The sequence below is a fragment of the Leptonotus elevatus genome, chromosome 5 (genome assembly GCF_054856555.1).
Source record: "Leptonotus elevatus isolate MCC_2025b chromosome 5, RoL_Lele_1.0, whole genome shotgun sequence".
NCBI classification, from domain to species: domain Eukaryota; kingdom Metazoa; phylum Chordata; class Actinopteri; order Syngnathiformes; family Syngnathidae; genus Leptonotus; species Leptonotus elevatus.
Window position 1 is genome coordinate 4,812,771 of NC_141243.1, and position 17,780 is coordinate 4,830,550.

The following is a 17,780-nucleotide window of genomic DNA, read 5'->3' on the forward strand; positions in this document are numbered from 1 at the left end:
AACGGGATCATTTGAACAAGAATCCACGGTGGCTTTGTTATGGAGCGACCGCTTCTTTCCGGCTTCGGTTGTAGTACAGTTCCACAGACTCGGCTATCGTTGGAAACTTCCTTGTGTGCGGACATCATCATCATCTTGGTACCAGGACTTCATGGTGCTAATTGATTACTGTCGCATTCTGTGGCATCCCCGTGGCAGTGAACGTCCAGTCGCTAATACAACCGAGGCTAGCGGCACGAACACTGCCTTCTTAAAAGCGTTTATATGAGAGACAAAAGGTAAGCACTTCATTTACTAATTTACTAATTCTCATATAGTGAGCGTCTATAGAGATGCTTATCATTGTGCTATTTTCAGAGGTTAAAGTTAGGGTGACCAAATATCTCCTCTTTTTGTAGGACAATTTTCATCCATCCTGTTCGGGCGTCCTGGAGTGTTATAAATTCATGAAAATGTTTGGTTGTCTTTCCATGACTATTAGGGGGTGAATTACACTGCTAGACTGCGACTGGTACCACCATTTCACGGCTGGAGCAAGTGTCCTCTTTCTTTTGGAAATGGGAAATATGGTCACCCTACTTAAAGTAGGCATAAGTAGAGATAGCCACATAAATTTCAGTGCTGGTTAAGTGCAGTTTTTAGACGTTTTAAGCGATGTACATTCAGTGATTTAGACTGCACAAATTGTGCCCAGTTCCTCTGCACACTAAGATATGTGGTGAAGGAGGTGGGCGTGTCCATATTGCAGAAGGAAAACGGGCGTAACCCTAACCCTGCTCACCCACTCAAATATTCATGAAAATATTAATCAACCTTCAATACACCTAGCAATTTGTCCCATTAAAAAGCTGCACGACAGGTTGTTCAGGAATTTTCAGAAACCGCAGGTGAAGTGTACACATAGTCTCAACAATGCCACCAGAAGACAATTCTTTTAGAATTCAAATTACATGACGAGAAGTGGCGAAATACAAGATAATTGATGTTTCGTTCCATCGTGCTGTAAAGTAAAATGTTTGTATTCCGTTGACGAGTCTGATGTCTGCCATCATGCAAAATCTTCAATAAAGTTTTGCATTAAAAAAAAGACACTGAGCTCCACCCAGTTCATTTATAAATGTGCTTATCACTCGAGCATAATTATCCTTATAACAGGCTCACTGTAAGACAGACCGCACCTGACACAACTTCAAACCCAAATGTTGGCTTCAAGTGACCCTTTAAAAGTAAGTTTCTGTTTTCTTCTATAGATACAGTAGATTAAAATTTCTAGTGATCCTCATTTTGACTTTTATTTATTTTTTTGTCCTGTAGCCTTCCCTTCCAGTTATGGTTGAAAAGGGGAGAAGGAATTTGGTGTCTGAAAGGTATTTGCATGAATGGTTATTGTACGATGTAGAACAGGGACTTGCTGGCTAGAAGAACGAGAGACTCAAAAGCTCACCTAATTCACTCCTTTTCACCCAAAACGTTTACTCATTTACTGCCAGCCCAGTTCAAATCGATCTTTGACGTCTATGGCCGTCATTGGCAGTGAATGAGTTAAAATGGAGAACTAGCAAGGTATGAAGCGACCTTAAGTCACAAATAGAGGAGCAGCTGTTGACCGTTTGTGTCTTTAGCTGTTGGCCAGGGAGTCCAAAGTTGGTCGTTTCATCACGAAAGGGGCAGAAAAGTCCATTCATACTTTGAAAGTCATGCGTTGCTTTAAAGTTCTCTGTCTCTTTCAGTTGTCTTCCCTGAAGGGCAAAGTGACCCTGATCACGGGTGCAAGCTCAGGTATCGGTGCAGGTACGTCCGTCCTGTTTGCTCAACTGGGAGCCGTCCTGGCTCTCAATGGCAGAGATGTGGAGAATCTAAAGAAAGTGGCCAAGGAGTGTGCAGATTGTGGTGGAGGAACTGAGGTATTGACGCACACGACGCTACGGATGCCTGCTATTAGGATCTTAAAGAGTCTGTTTTGTTTGCAATGTGCAGCCCTTGCTTGTCCCCGGAGACCTGACAGACGAGGACACAGTGAAGAGGGTGGCGGAGGAAGTCATCGCGCGCTTCGGCCGACTGGACGTCCTGGTGAACAACGCCGGCATCCTGGCTATGGGCGGCATCGAGACGTCAGACCTGGCAACGTACGACAGGGTCATGAACATCAATGTGAGGTGGGCGTCGTCATACAGAAATGCCCTTGACTTCAAAGCAATGAGATCAAAGTGCTACTTGCTTTCTAGATCTGTGTACCAGCTGACCCAACTCTGTGTACCTCACCTGATCAAGACCAAAGGCTCCATCGTCAACGTGTCCAGCGTCAACGGACAGAGATCGGTACAGATGTTCATAAAATTGCGGACCGCTGGGTGGTGGGTGGTGTCTGGTCGGTGCTGGATTTCACTTTCCTTTCCTTTCTTTGGTCCTTCCTCGGGTCTCCTGACGGCCTCACGACTCTGGCTGGAAGTGTTCGGTTTAGGTGAACGGTATGGGATTTTTTAATAGGTTTTAGGTGAACTAATTAATACACGCTCACACGCACATGCACATACTCACCCACATACAAAATAAAAAAATAAATAAAAAATAAATAAAAAAAGAGAGCGCAATGATGATGACATGTCAAATCGGTAAAATTACCGAATGAACAATACTGAGCTCTCCAGAAAATACAAAAATAAAAAATAAAAAAATTGCGGACCGCTGATTTCGAGTGTCAACAAAAGATCTTAGACTGAGTTCTTACACCGAAATAATCCATTTCATTGAACCTTACGTGACGTAACTGAATGTAACCACGCACATTAGCTTTACTGTATTTAGGCTCCAACAGGTATTGTGATCAAATCAAACAGCTTGAGGCCACAAATGATCTTTAGGTTGGACTAATTGGACACCCCTTTTCGAGAACTGCTTCAGTCTGTTGTCATTGCAGTCTGCTACTGCCCTGGCCTATGCTATGTCCAAGTCTGCCATTGACCAATTCACACGCTGTGTCGCTCTGGGTGAGTCGGCAATTTTAGCTAACAGTGCTCAAAGGAAGACTAATCATTGATATCCTGTTAATTTCAGAACTGGCACCGAAGCAAGTCCGAGTCAACTCTGTGTGGTATGTTTAATGACCCGGTGTACTGTTTGTTCATCCAAATTGCCGCAGGGGACATGTTTGGATCCACTATGTGTTTTAATTCCCCAGTCCTGGTACGATCTCCACGGAAGTCCATAAGAGGGCAGGACTGGATGACGAGCAGTATGCTACGGTAAAGTCATGGGTACTTGTATGTCGCACACATGACCTACAGTGTCATGATCTGTATGGTTTTTGTTCCTCGTGTCTATCAATCAGCTCGCTCCAGCCACTCGTATCTTGTCCAGGTGTTCTTTCATCAGTGTTGATTTATAACTTGTGTTTCTTTGTTATTTTGTACGCTGTTTTTTTTCTCCGTATTTATTTATTTTGAGCTGGTCTAATGTTTTGTTCAGTCACACATCTTCTTTGCCTTTTTCTTTATTTTTTTATTTTTTACCATAAATACCGTACCTTTTTGAGATTTCTGCTCTGGCGCCTTGCTTCCCTACATTTAGTTTTTTTCCAATTTCCCCATCACGCAAGCCAGTGTTTACGACATACAGCCATATTGCAATTTGCAATTAAAACAAGTAGGGGTTAAACGACTATGTGATAGAAGTCCAGGCAAAGTCATTATGATCGGTGAAGTCCTTGACATTTTCTCAGCGCAGCACAGCGCTCGCAAACCGTTTGTTGTGCTACGGACCGGGATCATGTAAAGACATATTTCGATGGATTGACATAAAACCAAAAGTACAAAACTCTTTACTCTGAATGTAAATGTTGTAATAGTAGAAGCCCATGCACAGTTTTGGGACGTTTTAGCTAGCTAGCTACTGTAGCTGCAAAAAATTTAACATTTCTCTCTCATTGTTTCTATTTCAGTTTTGCTTATCTTGAGTCTGAGCGTGAACTTGCATATTTTGAAAATACACTACCAGTCGCATTTTGGATAAAATATTGGAAGACATTTGCCGTACGACAAAAAGAGTAATGACACAGTGTGGTAAACCGTAAAGTACTGTTCTGATGTTGCGTCTTATGATATGAATAAATAATTTCTTTACTAAATCAAATCCCCAATTACGGAATGCTTACATGAATTGTTGTTTGAATTGTCTTATTTCTTTTCTGCTTTCAGTTCCTCAAAGCATGCAAGGCCAGTCATGCACTGGGCCGAGCCGGCGAAGTGGATGAGGTGGCCCGCAGCATCGCCTTTCTGGCATCGGACGCCGCGAGTTTCATTACTGCAGTTAACCTCCCCGTCGATGGTGGCCGCCATGCGAAGAATCCAACTTTACTGTATAAATGATCAATTAAAAAAAAGCACATACATTATGGCTCGTGCATACTATTAGAAACCCATTTTTGATAGTCAAAGTCAAAGCTGATTAAGCATTATTATCTTTGTAATAACATGCAGTATTTGCTTGAATTGGATGTCATTAGATTGCACACTTGCACCTATTGATGTGGCCAGTGATTGGGACTCTGCAGTATTGTTGACCACTGTGAGAATGTGTTGTGGTTAATCTTCACACTGCTTCCATGAAAAGTTCTGCGCTTGTAAAAAGACAGCGCACAAATCTATATATTCAACATCTATGCATTCCAAGAGTTAGTGATGTAGTGATTAGGAAGTACCTTCCAAGCAGTTGACCTGAATTTGATTCCCAGCTTTTTTTTTCAAATTTGCCCTCTGAGCGATCAATAAAAGATTCACTTTTATTAATTTGTAATTTATCACACTACTGCTAAACATTCATCTATAATTGCTATCTTAAGGGAAAGGAAAATATCTCATGTAATTTCTATACAGGTATATTAAATGTTTATTTATATTCAATTATTTTACACCACTGCAATGTACTATACACTTAAATGTTTTTTGTTTTTGTTTTAATTATTCTTTAAGCATCATTTTTGTTTTTCCATTTCCATTTAATTGTGGTCATACTGTACACCCAAATAATATAATAATTATATAACATTTTATACATTTTAATATATAATTTAGATTCTACTGTACTGTATTAGCATGTGTACCTCACTCATAGTTAGCTTTAGCCAAAAATAACTAGTGAAACGATTATTTGTAAATTTTTATTCATGAAAATGGTAATTACAATAATTACTATTTTTTATTAATAACATCATTATTAGTAATGCACAATATTTGAAGCGGATTAGTAGATGAGAAGTATAGGTTGGACCGTTGTGACGTCATTCCGGTTAAACCAATCACATCTCGAGCCTGAGACCCACCCGGAAGTCTTTGCGTGTGCCTCTGCTTGTACACGAGATTCACGTCAGTGAAAATCTACAAATTCATCAAATCAACTGACTGAAAACGCAAATGGACTCAGGCGACGCATATAAAGTAAGTTACTCTTCGCTTCTGCGGCTTGTTGGATCAGAAAGGCAATGAATATGCAGCTCTCTGTTGGTTATGGTGTGAAATTAGTGTAACTGAACGACTCTAAAAAGATATGACTATTTACTTTTTTCTTTTCTTTTTTTTTTACCAGCGTCTTGTTGTGACTGACAAGTATTCAGTTCCTACTCACATTCAAATACGTAAATTAGTTATATTGCCATATTATTGCCACTCTAATTTGTTTTCTTAGTTGCTTTTAGGGTCACCGAAAAATTCTCAAATGTACCTATGAAGTCAAAAAAATATAAATAACAGTTTGATAATGAGCTTAATAAGTCGTTTTACATTTATTTTTCTCACTAAGCTATTTTAACACTTAAAAAGTCATTGTCTCACTTTGTTGTCATTAGCCTTCTTGCATACAGTGACTTGGCAAATTAACCGTCATTTTTTTGATTATAAAATTAGCTGAATTTTTTTTCCTATTAAAACAAATGGAAATGCCCATTAATCTGTTCCAGGTGTCTTCCCTGAAGGGAAAAGTGACCCTGATCACGGGTGCCAGCTCAGGTATCGGTGCAGGTACGGCTGTCCTGTTTGCTAAACTGGGAGCTGTGCTGGCTCTCAATGGCAGAGATGTGGAAAGTCTGAAGAAAGTGGCCACGCAGTGCACAGAATGTGGCGGGGGAACAGAGGTATTGATGTGTACAACGACAGATGCCAGTTAGTAAAGTCTTTAAGCGCAGCTGCTCATGTTTGTGCAGACCTTGCTCGTGCCCGGTGACCTGACAGACGGGGACACAGTGAAGAGGACGCTAGAGGACGTCATCGCGCGCTTCGGCCGACTGGACGTCTTGGTGAACAGCGCCGGCATCCTGGCTATGGGCGGCATCGAGACGTCAGACCTGGCAACTTACGACAGGGTCATGAACATCAATGTCAGGTGGGCGTCGTCATGGAGATATAGTCGCTTTTGGAGTTGGTTCTAATTGGTATTTGTTTTCTAGATCTGTGTACCAGCTGACCCAACTCTGTGTACCTCACCTGATCAAGACCAAAGGCTCCATCGTCAACGTATCCAGCGTCAACGGACAGAGATCGGTACTGATTTTCATAATTCATTCTTTGTTAAGGCGGATTTGTTTAATACAGAGCGTATTGGCTGGTGTTCCTAATAAAGTGTCCAGTGAGTGTGAAAATAACTATCCAGTTAAAAGCAACAGTTGCAGTCTATTGTCATTGTAGTTCCCTGGCGTGCTGGCCTATTGTATGTCCAAGTCGGCCATTGACCAATTCACTCGCTGCGTCGCTCTGGGTGAGTCAGCAGTTTTATCAAACAATGCTCTGTGCAACAACAAAAAAAAGCACAATCATCGAAGTACTTTTTATTTCAGAACTGGCGTCCAAGCAAGTTCGAGTCAACTCCGTGTGGTACGTTTAATGACATGCAAATGGCTGCAGGGACACTTTTTTTGATCCAGTGTGTTTCAATTCCGCAGTCCTGGTGTGATCGTCACAGAGGTGCACAAGAGGGCAGGACTGGATGAGGAGCAGTATGCCAAGGTAAAGACAGGAGAATGTGTATGTAGCTACACAGGTAGAGAAAATTGTTGGTGCCCCCTCTATTAACGTATTCCCTCCCATTCATTTTCACTGAAGCAACCCCTTTCACTCCCGGTTGTTTTACTGGATTTTGACTGATTTTGCAAGGCCCACAGAATATTGTGTTTCATTGCTATAAAAACACGGAACCTACCAAAAGAAATATTATTATAAGTCTCTTCTGTCATCAGGAAAAAAAAAATATTTCTATCTTTTTCCGTTTTGCAGTAATTAGCATTAGAATATAGCTAAGTTTCATCATTATTCACAAATCTGTTTAAAACTGTAAGAAAATGAGCTTTTTTTCAACATGGTCCTGGGTGATCTCTTATACTCTGCTGCCACCTGCTGGCCGTTTTTGTAATAACTACCATTGCTTCAACAATTCTCTGCAGTCCAGAAGTTGCATCAAAGCCTTCTGTATGCTCCAGCATTAAAAAAAACATAAAAAAAACAACAACTTATAAATACGTCTTTGGGAGCATGGTAATATTTAAAATAGAACGTTTTTATACGTTTTTGGGAGCAAATGAGTTGATGAAAGAGAAACCCCCAGTGGTCACAGAAATAACTTGAATATAGCAAATGTAAAAAATGTGCTCATATTATGATCTAGCTCTTGGGCTACAGTCTCGTGGTTCCTAATTTTCTGGTTAACATGTGCAAATAAATGAAAGGAAATATAGGAAAAATTCATCCTGAATAATAAAGTTAAATTCAAATGTTAAAATGTGATTTATTTTATTTTTTTACTTAAACCGTGGTTCATTTAATTTTTTACTCGGTATATGCATGACATTTAAGAATTGTTTTTCTTTGATGTGAAAGTTTGAGCCGACCACCAATTCTATTCCCTGTGGAAAACATTAACATTATTTTGAAATTAGGACAATGTGGAAGTCAAATAAGGTTATCCATTTATTTTGATTGTTTAGAGTGTGTATGGACAAAAATGTTATTGAATTGGTCGGCAAACCAATGAACTTGGAACTGTGAGCGCCCTCTAGTGGTACACAAAAGAATCACTGTACAGTTCAGTTGCTTTTAACTCGGTAAGTTCAACCCAGTTACATTTTACATTTGAGAGACGACTGTTTGTCAGTATTTATTTAAGTAAATGCAAAAGCTTGTATTTGAATAATTATTTCAGCAGTTTGTCTGTGCTGTTTGTTTGTCTTATATTTATATCAAGTAGACTTTTTAGGAGCAAAACAACTGTCTCATTTTTTTAATGAACACTTCGGCCAACTGTACTTGTGCATAATGCAATCGTGAAGTCATGAAGGTGGTACTCGGAGAGATAGGTTACTGCATCTTCTTAGGTGGTACATGGTGTAAACGTAATGAGAACCACTGCACAATGTTTCAAAAATAAATAAATAAATAAATTCTGCAGTTGTTCAGTCTATTTTTTTTCCTGCTTTCAGTTCCTCGAAAAGTGCAAGCAGACTCACGCACTCGGCCGACCGGGCGAAGTGGACGAGGTGGCCCACGGCATCGCCTTCCTGGCATCGGACGCCGCCACTTTCATCACCGGCGTCAACCTCCCCATCGACGGGGGACGCCACGCTATGTGTCCACGATAAACCTGAACGGTACAATGAATAGGTAATAAAGTACCTTGTGAGATTTTTTTTTTTTCTCACACGTTGGAATAGTTGAGTTATTCCAAATTTAAAAGAACAATTTCATGGTGCTAAACATAAAAATGATGACTGTAGTTTTAAAAAATAAATTTTATTGAACAAAGTGTGGCCAGCGTGCATATTTTGTGTACTATTCCCATTGAGTACAGAACAGCTGCAGCACCAGGTGAGGTACACTTGCACAATTGAATGTCAAATAATTCATTCGCATTTTTTGTTTGTATTATCTCAAATGTGTATTGAATCAACCAATTATACAAATCTGTGAGTATTTATTTTGTCAATATATTTTTTATTCTACAATGAACGATTACCCCAATTATTAGTAAATATACATTTTGATTGCGCCATTTCAGGAAAACAATGTAATTAATGGAGCAAATTTTAAAGGACCCTACACTAATAAAACATTTGCCATTACAAAGATAATGTCTCGTTTTAATTATCTTTCTATTACTAATATTTATTGTCAATTGTTGGCTGTATTATCGAGGGCTGTTTCTTCAGGCTGAATTTTTGTTCATCTCATCAGATTGTGCAAGTGTCCCTAATGTTGTGGCCAGTGAGAGCACCCTAACGAAGGACCACTCAAACGTGCTGTACGAGGTAGTATCTTCACACATGCTCGTGTGGAGACATCTGAACGAGTGATTTGATGCACACAGTAACAGCTATTGCACTTTATAATACAATATACAGTACATACACCGTTATAAATAATTACCGCATTTATAAATGCACCTTCATTCTTACTGTACAACCAGACTTTGATAGAGCCAAAACAATGAAATGCTCTTGTCGTTTTCCGTCCATCCAGGCAATCGAAAGCTCGTAGGAGTCACTGGAGAGGAAATGTAGTCATTTTATTCCAAAGGCGGGTCAGTGCCAGAACTCCGAAATGTTCCTGCAGTCCAAGCGTAGTTTCTGGAGAGTAATCGGGGCTCCTTGCAGTCCGCAACTGTCCGTCAGGTCATCCCACGCCGGAGGTCAGGGCTCCCCCCTTTAACTGAGCTTTATAAGAAGCAGACGGGTCCAACCTCGAGGTGATAATGTGATCCAGGTTCTGTGGTCGGTAAGCTGGATACGTCCACTACGGGGAGTAAATTTGGCTCCTGAGTGTGAAACACAAAGTGGGTCTGACGCCAGCGGCCGTCCTTGATCTGGGAACATTGTGTCAGAAAATAGATGCTGTCACGGTACAAAGCATTTAGCGCCACATTTCTGTACAAAGCTTTGTGTTTGGTTTGATCTAAAAATGTTGCTTTTCAGAAAGTTTGACTAATTTGTGCTCACATCTTGGAACAATACTCTTGCTTTTGAGTTCCCTAAATATACTCAACAAAAATATAAACGCGACACTTTTGTTTTTGCTCCCATTTTTTTACGAGATGAACTCATTATCACCATTTCGCTCAAATATTGCTCTAAATCTAAATCTGCGCTAGTGAGCACTCCTACTTTGCAGAGAAAACACTGACTGGTTTTCTGGTTCTCCAAAACCCCCCATTAATAAAGCAAAACTGCACCTTTCAGAGTGGCCTTTTATTGTGGGCGGTCTAAGGCACACCTGAGCACTAATCATGGTGTCTAAACAGCATTTTGATATGGCACACCTGTGAGGTGGGATGGATTATCTCGGCAAAGTGCTCACTATCACAGATTCTGACTGGTTTGTGACAGGGTTATTACAGTTTGGGAATTTTTTATTTTAGTTCGTTCGTTTTTTTTATTTAGTTAGTTTTAATTAGTTTTTTTATATGCTTAGTTTTAGTTTCAGTATTAGTTTTTGCAATATTTAATAAACATGGTAAAATGAAAAAAAGTAACGCATTTCTTACCTAGCGTCACATTCCAGCCGAATTAAATGAAAAAGCAGGCGAGCCGAGCCATTAGAGCAAAACATGTCGGCTAGGAAACGACGTCATCTGAATGCACTTTTCTATTGGCTGCAGCTCGATGACGTCACTTCTGAGTGACACACTTTCTACATACTTAAAATCACATTAAAAAATCACCCCAAATGCTCATGTAATACATGAATTGATTCACTCCCAGCCATTTTTACTGAAGCAACTCCCTTCGCTCCCGGCTGTTTTACTGGATTGACTGATTTTGCAAGGTCCACAGAATATTGTGTTCTATTGCTATAAAAACAGGGAACCAACCAAAAGAAAGATTATAGTCGTTTTCTTCTTTCACCAGGAGAAATAAAGTACAATTCTATCTGTTTCCATTTTGCAGCAATTAGCATTAGAATATAGCTAAGTTTCATCATTATTCATAAATCTGTTTAGAATTGTGGGGAAATCAGCTTGTTTTCAACATGGCCCTGGTTGAACGCTTGTACTCTGCTGCCACCTGCTGGCCGTTTTGGGAATTACTACCATTGCTTCACCCGTTCTCTGCAGTTAAGAGGCTGCATCAATGTTCTGGCAATAAAAAAAAACTCCCCATAAAAACACGTATAATGACGTCTTTGGGACACTTCAAACATTTTAAAGAGAACGTATTTATAAGTTTTTGGGAGCAAATGAGTTAATTACCAAAGGCTAAAACGAAGGACATTTTCGCTCTAATTATAGTTTGTTAATTTTGTAAAAGTAAAATGTAGTTTTATTTTATTTTATTTTTTTAGTATAGCATTTCCCATTTTATTTTATTTTGTTAAATGTTTTTATAATTTTAGTTTGAGTTATTTCGTTAGTTTTCGTTAACTAAAACCTTGTTTTGTGAACAATATTTAGAATAGATAGAATTTTTTTTCAAAATTTTTAGTAAAATTGACTGCTTTGCTATGATGATGATCAGCGTCGTTCAAACCACATTTCCGAAAATCATTCTTACTTTTACGTGTTTGAATTGAACGTGTGTGCGCATACCCAACAGTCATCTCTTGGTACAAGTGGTTCCAGAAGATCGCCCGCTCGGATCTTCTCCCCCGTCCAGGTCGTGAAGCTCACAGCCTGGCTGTAGTGCTGCAAGGCGGGTCCCGCTGCCCACACGAGCGTGTTAAGGCAGTGGACCGTGATATGCTGCACGGCCTCAGTGCTCAAAAGGTGGATGAAGTTCATCTGGATGCGACCGACCCCTATTTCCACCTGGAAGGTCAATCAGAATTCTATTGATTGAGGAAAAAAAACCCAGGGACGTGTAGACACGCTTTTTCGTTGATCCAACCTTGGAGACGGTGACAGGTTTCAAGCATGTCTGTCCCCCAGCAGTGAAGTTGCATGTGACCTCGATGGTGTCAGCATCGCAGCCCAGGTTCGGATCAATCCAGTAAGTACCTGGAACAGCAGATTCTTAATACAAAAACAACAACCACTATGCAGAAACGTAACCGTGTGTCTTGCTTTTTGTCACCGTACCATCGTACATCCTTTGCTCACAGTTGTAGAGGTCTCGGCAGATGCGGGCTGGATTGTTGCGCCTCCCCAGTGGGTTCTTCAGACTGTGGATTAGAGAGCTCAGATGCTCCAAAGTCCTGAAGATCTCTGTTCCCTGGTCCAGCATGGGAAGGTCCACATTCTGGTAATTCAGCTTTCAACAGATGACAACGTATTTGAGTTCATGTTTGTAGGAACACGAGATTTTTCCGTTTCAGTTCATGAACTTGGAAATCCAGATTGGATTTGTTGGCAAAGAAACACTCGTTTACCTAAAACACAACAGGGCATTGATCCATATGTCACATTCCCCCCAAAAAGGGGGGGGGGGGGCACCGTACTGACAGAAAGTCTGGGGGTTCAGACCATAGCCCAGTGGCTCTCCTGACTAATTCACATGACAGAACAGTAAACAATACTGCCTTCTTAAATCAAGATTTAACTGCTGGCTAACACAACTGATTCCAGATTATATTTGTAGTTTTGTCTAGAGCAGGGTGTTAAACATACGGCCCGTGGGCCGGATCAGGCCCACAAAGGGGTTTAATTCGGCCCGCTCTTGTAAAGTAAAAAGAAAAAGTGATATCGGACCAATTAATCCGATGCTCAATATCAAAACATACATTTGTCATTTCACAAGCAATCCTCAGAAGAGCAATGCAACTTGTACACATAATTGACCTGGATGTCATTATTTTACACACGTCCTGAAGTTACGGTTTGTTGAACACAAACGTGACATGGATTAACGTCCTATAATTAAGTTAACGCTGCCACGCGATGCATTCTGAGAACAATATATGTGCAAAACAGGAAGGTATAACACACCCGGAACTCATACGGGCAAAGTGTTGTCGCGTTCCATTTGCATTTGTTAATTTTTTGGAAAAATATGTTTACAGTTGAAAACCATGATTTTACCGGTCCGGCCCACTTGGTAACATATTTTCCTCCATGTGGCCCCTGAGCTAATATTAGTTTGACACCCCTGGAAGACAACCGTGTTTGGTAATTGAAGCTGAAAGTGACCTTGAGGTAGGGCTGCTCAATTCTGAAGAAAATATTAATCACGAGTATTTTGGTAATAATTTGTAGTTCTATATAATGTTAATGATGTTTGAAAAAAGATACTTAAACTGCATTGTAATTCAAGAGTAGTTTGAATTTAAAATGTCACGTTCCCATTTATTTCAATGAGTGCCCAATAAAACCTCATAGGCAGAACTCACCTGTGGCCTGAGTGGAGCATGGGAATCAATGACGACTTGAAACGAAGCACCGAGTGCTTCGTTTTGCTACAAAAAATAAAACAGAGACATCAAGCAACCACACATAGTTTGAATCCTAACCTGAATTCACTATAAACGCAAAATATACTTACAAGATTTATGCTGGAACTGGTGCGACCCTTGAGGAAACAAAAATGTTATCCTATTACTGAATAGCGTAACATCCAATTAGCTATGCGTATATGTAAGTATGAAAAGTGAACTTACTGGAGGTCCCGGTGGGCCACGTGGACCGGGAGATCCCTAAAAAAAAATCCCATGAACACATTAGGCTTTCAAATATTTATGTTTATTCAGGGCTTGCTTTGACTAACACTGAGAAGATTTATTATTACTTACCCTCGGTCCTGGCAAGCCCTGTTAAGGATGAAATAGATCAATACTTGAAGGCAGAATAATAGAATGAGGATGAAGGCTGCCTGTTAAATAAACATCTGCTCTACCCTTTTGCAAAGCATCTCTGTAACATTACCCCCTTCCCCGCATTTTTAGGTGCGAACGGCATGCGACGCATATCAATAAAGCTATTAAACGGATTGGTATGAGCACAGAAATTTCATTGGCGCCAAGTGTCACTATGGATATTGCTACAATAGGAAAATGCCAAAGGGCATTAGAGACCGGTCTATGTGGAGCCTCCACACTAATAAGCATGCTATCGAGCACTCACAGTTCAGACAGAAAGGGATTTGTCAAAAGTTTGTCACGCACCACGTCCCCCCGACTTCCTGTGTCACCTTGTTGTCCCTGACAAGAGAGAAAGTAAGGGGTCACTCCAAGGACTATAAAACTGTCAGACAGGATGTTATACAGGTACGTACAGGTTGGCCGCTGGGGCCGATGATGCCAACGGGGCCCAGAGCTCCGTCCGAACCCTGGAAAACAAAGACATGTTGAAGTGATTTAGAGCAGGGGTCCCCAACCATCGGTCTGCGGAACGTTTCTGGTCCCCTGACACATTTGGGACCGCGCCGCAAATAGATTTCCAGACTTACCGTCAGTCCTCTTGGTCCTTTTGGTCCCTGTATCCCTGCTGGGCCCATGTCTCCTTGGGGTCCCTAGAGAGATCAATTCTTTACATTTGTGTAGTAATTCTTAACACATTTACTTCCAGCCATTTGCACTGAAGCAACCCCTTTCGCTCCGGGCTGTTTTACTGGAATTTGACTGGTTTTCCAAGGTCCACAGAATATTCTGTTCTATTGCTATAAAAACATTGAACCTACCAAAAGAAAGATTAGTCTCTTCTTTCATCAGGAAAAAAAGGTATATTTCTATCTGTTTCCGTTTTGCAGCAATTAGCATTAGAATATAGCTAAGCGTCATCATTATTTACAAATCAGTTTAAAACTGTGGGGGAAAATAGCTTTTTTGTAACATGCCCCTTGTTGATCTCTTATACTCTGCTGCCACCTGCTGGCCGTTTTTTGCAACAACTACCATTACTTTAAGCCGGCTCTTCATGTCAAAAGCTGCTTCAAAGCCTTCTGTATGCTCTTGCATACAAAAACATAACAAAATAAAAATAAAACGTGTAAATGCGTCTTTGGGACACTGGTAATATTTGGGAGCAAATGAGTTAATAAATAAAAGCAAAAAAGCTGAGTTGATAGTTGGTGTAGCAGTCAATGGGTTTTCATCCACCCATTTTTATTCAAATTTTCAAGAAATGCGAAAATAAAACTGAATGGAAATGCTAGAAATTCGAAAAAGGGTTCAAAATTTGTGAAACCGTTTTTATGCATAGAGGGGGTGGATTATGAAGCGTAACAAAAAAAAAGAAGGAAATGCTAATTTTGGCGATGGAAAGACCGGATACACGTCGCACTTTTTTGACCGGATATTACGTGACACGTACGTTTGTAGTCCCAAAGCAATGTCGGACGATAAATTAAGGTATGTTTGGGGGGGGGACAACAAAACATAAATCTTTTTGGAATTTGATTAAAGAAGTGAATATTGATGCTATTTTAGATGGAAAACAGCAAAGAAACGCTACCGTTGATCAAGAATTACAAAAGCAAACTCATACGACATCATTGCCAATTACTGGTGGGTCATATCTCGAAGGTGTATAGCGCCACCTACAGAGTCCCCTCTCAATAATCGCAAAAGAAGAACACATGGAAACGGGCATAAGTCGCATGTCCGGTTTGCGCAGTTTTTCAGTAAATTCGCTTAAAAAAACTCAAAACAATTGGATGGAAACACGACTAATGAAAACACAGCAGAACAAACACTTTTCACATTTCAAAATACTGTATTGGATGTCAGTGGAATCTTACCTTTGGCCCAAACAGACCTAGCACCCCTGTAAATCCTTGTCCGCCAGTGTCCCCCTGAAATATTTCAGGATGGGTTATACAGCACAATTATTCACACAGAATTTCAAATTGAGTTTTAAATGACAAACAGTATTTCTTCTTACTGGTTGCCCTTTGGCTCCTTTCATTCCTTGGCTTCCCATCAATCCCTCCCCGCCGAGGGTCCCTCTTATTCCTGCAGGTCCAGTTTGGCCCGGGAGACCCCTTTCACCCTAAAGGATACACAAACATGTCAACGTATACAGTCAGCCCGCCCCATAAGCCATCAAATAAGGTACACAAACACGCATGGTACCAGCCGTGACATATTGAAGTCCTAGGCAATAAAATCGGGCTTACTTTTGGTCCAAAAGAACCTTGAGATCCAGGGAGACCCGTCTCGCCAATTTTACCCTGCGGCCCAGGTTTCCCATTGAGCCCCAATCCTCCATCTTCTCCCTGCTCCCCCTAAATACAAAAAAAAAAAAAAAAACGTTACCCATAGTTGAAGTTACAAATCCATTGATCAAACAATGTGCCTTACTTTGGTGCCTTTTCTTCCATCTGCGCCAGGCATTCCATCCATTCCATGAAGCCCCTCGAAACCCTCCCTTCCTGTAACACCTCGTGGGCCAGGGGGGCCCTCTGGACCCTTGGCAAAAACAATAAATAGGTAAGCAAGCAGATCCACATTTTGAGTCCAAGTGTTTCAGTTTTATGATGGAAATGATCACCAGTCGTCGTGTCGATGCATTGGCAAAGTACTAGCTTCTGATCGGCCATTCTTAGCTTTTACTGTTTTTATTTTTTGGTAGCTTTCTACTCTTCTACATTCCTTTTGGCTTGCTTGGAGTATGATTTCAATGATCTGTCACCGGTTTGTGCGTTTGAGTGCTGTAACTGTATTTGCTTTTTGACAAGAAAACCGAGTGAACATGTAGAATGCTAATGTTAGCTTATCACACTAGCCGCTGGCTGGTTAGCTGCCATATTCTTTTTACTTGTGGACAAGTGGCAGGGTGTTATGTGTGTGAGTCGTGTTTTAACAGATAACAGTGCCACTCACAGAACTTGTATATCATTAAATAGATGATTTTGCTATCAGTAGCCGTTCTTAAATATTGTTGACCTGCTTCATAGAAACCACTATTCAGATGTTAGTGGCGTCGCGAAAGCATCAAAGTCACTGTTTTGCTTGACATGTTTGTTCACGCCAAAAGCTTTTTTCAATTGTCTACATTTTGCAAAACTTAGCATTGTTGCTATCAGTAGCCTTTCGTGCCTCTTTCATAGAAACCACTACTCAATGGTAGAGGTGTCACGAGAACAAAAATAGTAGCTTCAAAGTCATTCTTTTGCTTGACATGTTTGTTCACACCAAAAGCTTTTTTTTCTGCAGATTATGTGACAAGTCAATTGTCTACATTTCGTGAAACTTTGTATTGTTCTTCTGATGATTACTCAAGTGTAGAAAAAGTTGGAATCAGAAAGAAGAGAGTTTATTGTTTCATTTGATGAATCCAATGTATAAATAACAGTAGACCACAATATTCTGTGTGTCCTGACAAATCAGCCCAAATGGCTGTCACTCAACGGTTATGATGACTGAAAATGGCTGCCATTGATTGAGTTAAGGGCTTGAATTAAGTCTAAACTATTTAGAAATGTTTTTCCTATGTCATGTCTGTGGCTCCATAGATTCCATTTTATTACTTGCGTGCTATTTATTGCCCCTCCTCTGTTGTGAAGTTCGTGTTTGAAGAAGACTTCCATTAGTTCAAATCACTCTTTACAGTAACTCAAGATCTTTTAATGTTGCCAGTTTTAGCTGCGGAACAAATGACAAGTATTTCAAATACAATTAATCTCAATGACAAATGTTGTTTTGAGACATCTAAATCTCAGTTCGACCCACTGCGGTGGAACTTGACGACGCCCGTGTAAAAAGATGAGCATCCATTTAACTCACCGGCGATCCATTGGTCCCAGATGCACCTCTCGGCCCAGATTTTCCTTTCTGACCCTGGTGATCAGATAGTTAAAAGTTGTATAACTCAAATGTGAGTGCGCGTTCGACTTTTAGAATTGAGCAATACACCGTCTCCAGCATTCTACATTACATTGA

At 40.4% G+C, this 17,780-nt stretch overlaps 3 protein-coding genes and 1 long non-coding RNA gene across 9 annotated transcripts in view; 3 read left to right on the forward strand and 1 right to left on the reverse strand.

Annotated features, from left to right (window-relative positions):
* The first annotated feature begins 29 nt into the window (after nt 1–29).
* LOC147173430 (uncharacterized) lies at nt 30–4,822 on the forward strand. 4 transcript variants are annotated; one of them, XM_086076968.1, is made up of 9 exons: nt 30–278; nt 1,156–1,226; nt 1,315–1,904; nt 1,978–2,156; nt 2,226–2,468; nt 2,918–2,987; nt 3,055–3,091; nt 3,179–3,242; nt 4,194–4,822. In XM_086076968.1, exons 3-9 carry the CDS (start codon nt 1,698–1,700, stop codon nt 4,408–4,410), a joined length of 1,017 nt encoding a protein of 338 aa, XP_085933094.1. In that variant the 5' UTR covers nt 30–278; nt 1,156–1,226; nt 1,315–1,697; the 3' UTR covers nt 4,411–4,822. The 4 variants fall into 4 exon arrangements, with proteins under 4 accessions (XP_085933094.1, XP_085933093.1, XP_085933095.1 ...); XM_086076967.1 differs by having other exon boundaries at nt 30–1,226; XM_086076969.1 differs by having other exon boundaries at nt 30–1,226; nt 2,226–2,319.
* A 488-nt stretch (nt 4,823–5,310) lies between these two features.
* LOC147173431 (uncharacterized) lies at nt 5,311–8,785 on the forward strand. Its single transcript, XM_086076249.1, has 8 exons — nt 5,311–5,432; nt 5,951–6,124; nt 6,194–6,372; nt 6,437–6,530; nt 6,675–6,744; nt 6,824–6,860; nt 6,929–6,992; nt 8,459–8,785. Exons 1-8 carry the CDS (start codon nt 5,409–5,411, stop codon nt 8,615–8,617), a joined length of 801 nt encoding a protein of 266 aa, XP_085932375.1. The 5' UTR covers nt 5,311–5,408; the 3' UTR covers nt 8,618–8,785.
* Nucleotides 8,754–17,780, reverse strand: part of LOC147173432 (uncharacterized) — a 56,247-nt gene continuing 47,220 nt past the window's right edge. For both annotated transcript variants that reach the window (XM_086076247.1, XM_086076248.1), the window contains exons 46-61: nt 17,625–17,678; nt 16,200–16,307; nt 16,016–16,123; nt 15,781–15,888; nt 15,638–15,691; nt 14,348–14,410; nt 14,174–14,227; nt 14,064–14,099; nt 13,692–13,709; nt 13,560–13,595; nt 13,445–13,471; nt 13,293–13,358; nt 12,046–12,217; nt 11,855–11,964; nt 11,557–11,775; nt 8,754–9,837 (exon numbers count right to left, since the gene is read on the reverse strand). In XM_086076247.1, coding sequence (XP_085932373.1) covers nt 9,691–9,837; nt 11,557–11,775; nt 11,855–11,964; nt 12,046–12,217; nt 13,293–13,358; nt 13,445–13,471; nt 13,560–13,595; nt 13,692–13,709; nt 14,064–14,099; nt 14,174–14,227; nt 14,348–14,410; nt 15,638–15,691; nt 15,781–15,888; nt 16,016–16,123; nt 16,200–16,307; nt 17,625–17,678 — 1,380 coding nt within the window. In that variant the 3' untranslated portion in view covers nt 8,754–9,690. The remainder of the gene's footprint in view (nt 9,838–11,556; nt 11,776–11,854; nt 11,965–12,045; nt 12,218–13,292; nt 13,359–13,444; nt 13,472–13,559; nt 13,596–13,691; nt 13,710–14,063; nt 14,100–14,173; nt 14,228–14,347; nt 14,411–15,637; nt 15,692–15,780; nt 15,889–16,015; nt 16,124–16,199; nt 16,308–17,624; nt 17,679–17,780) is intronic.
* LOC147173433 (uncharacterized) overlaps nt 10,979–17,780 on the forward strand; it is a 55,015-nt gene continuing 48,213 nt past the window's right edge. For both annotated transcript variants that reach the window (XR_015094851.1, XR_015094852.1), the window contains exons 1-3: nt 10,979–11,956; nt 12,069–12,208; nt 16,229–16,328. This is a non-coding gene — a long non-coding RNA (uncharacterized LOC147173433). The remainder of the gene's footprint in view (nt 11,957–12,068; nt 12,209–16,228; nt 16,329–17,780) is intronic.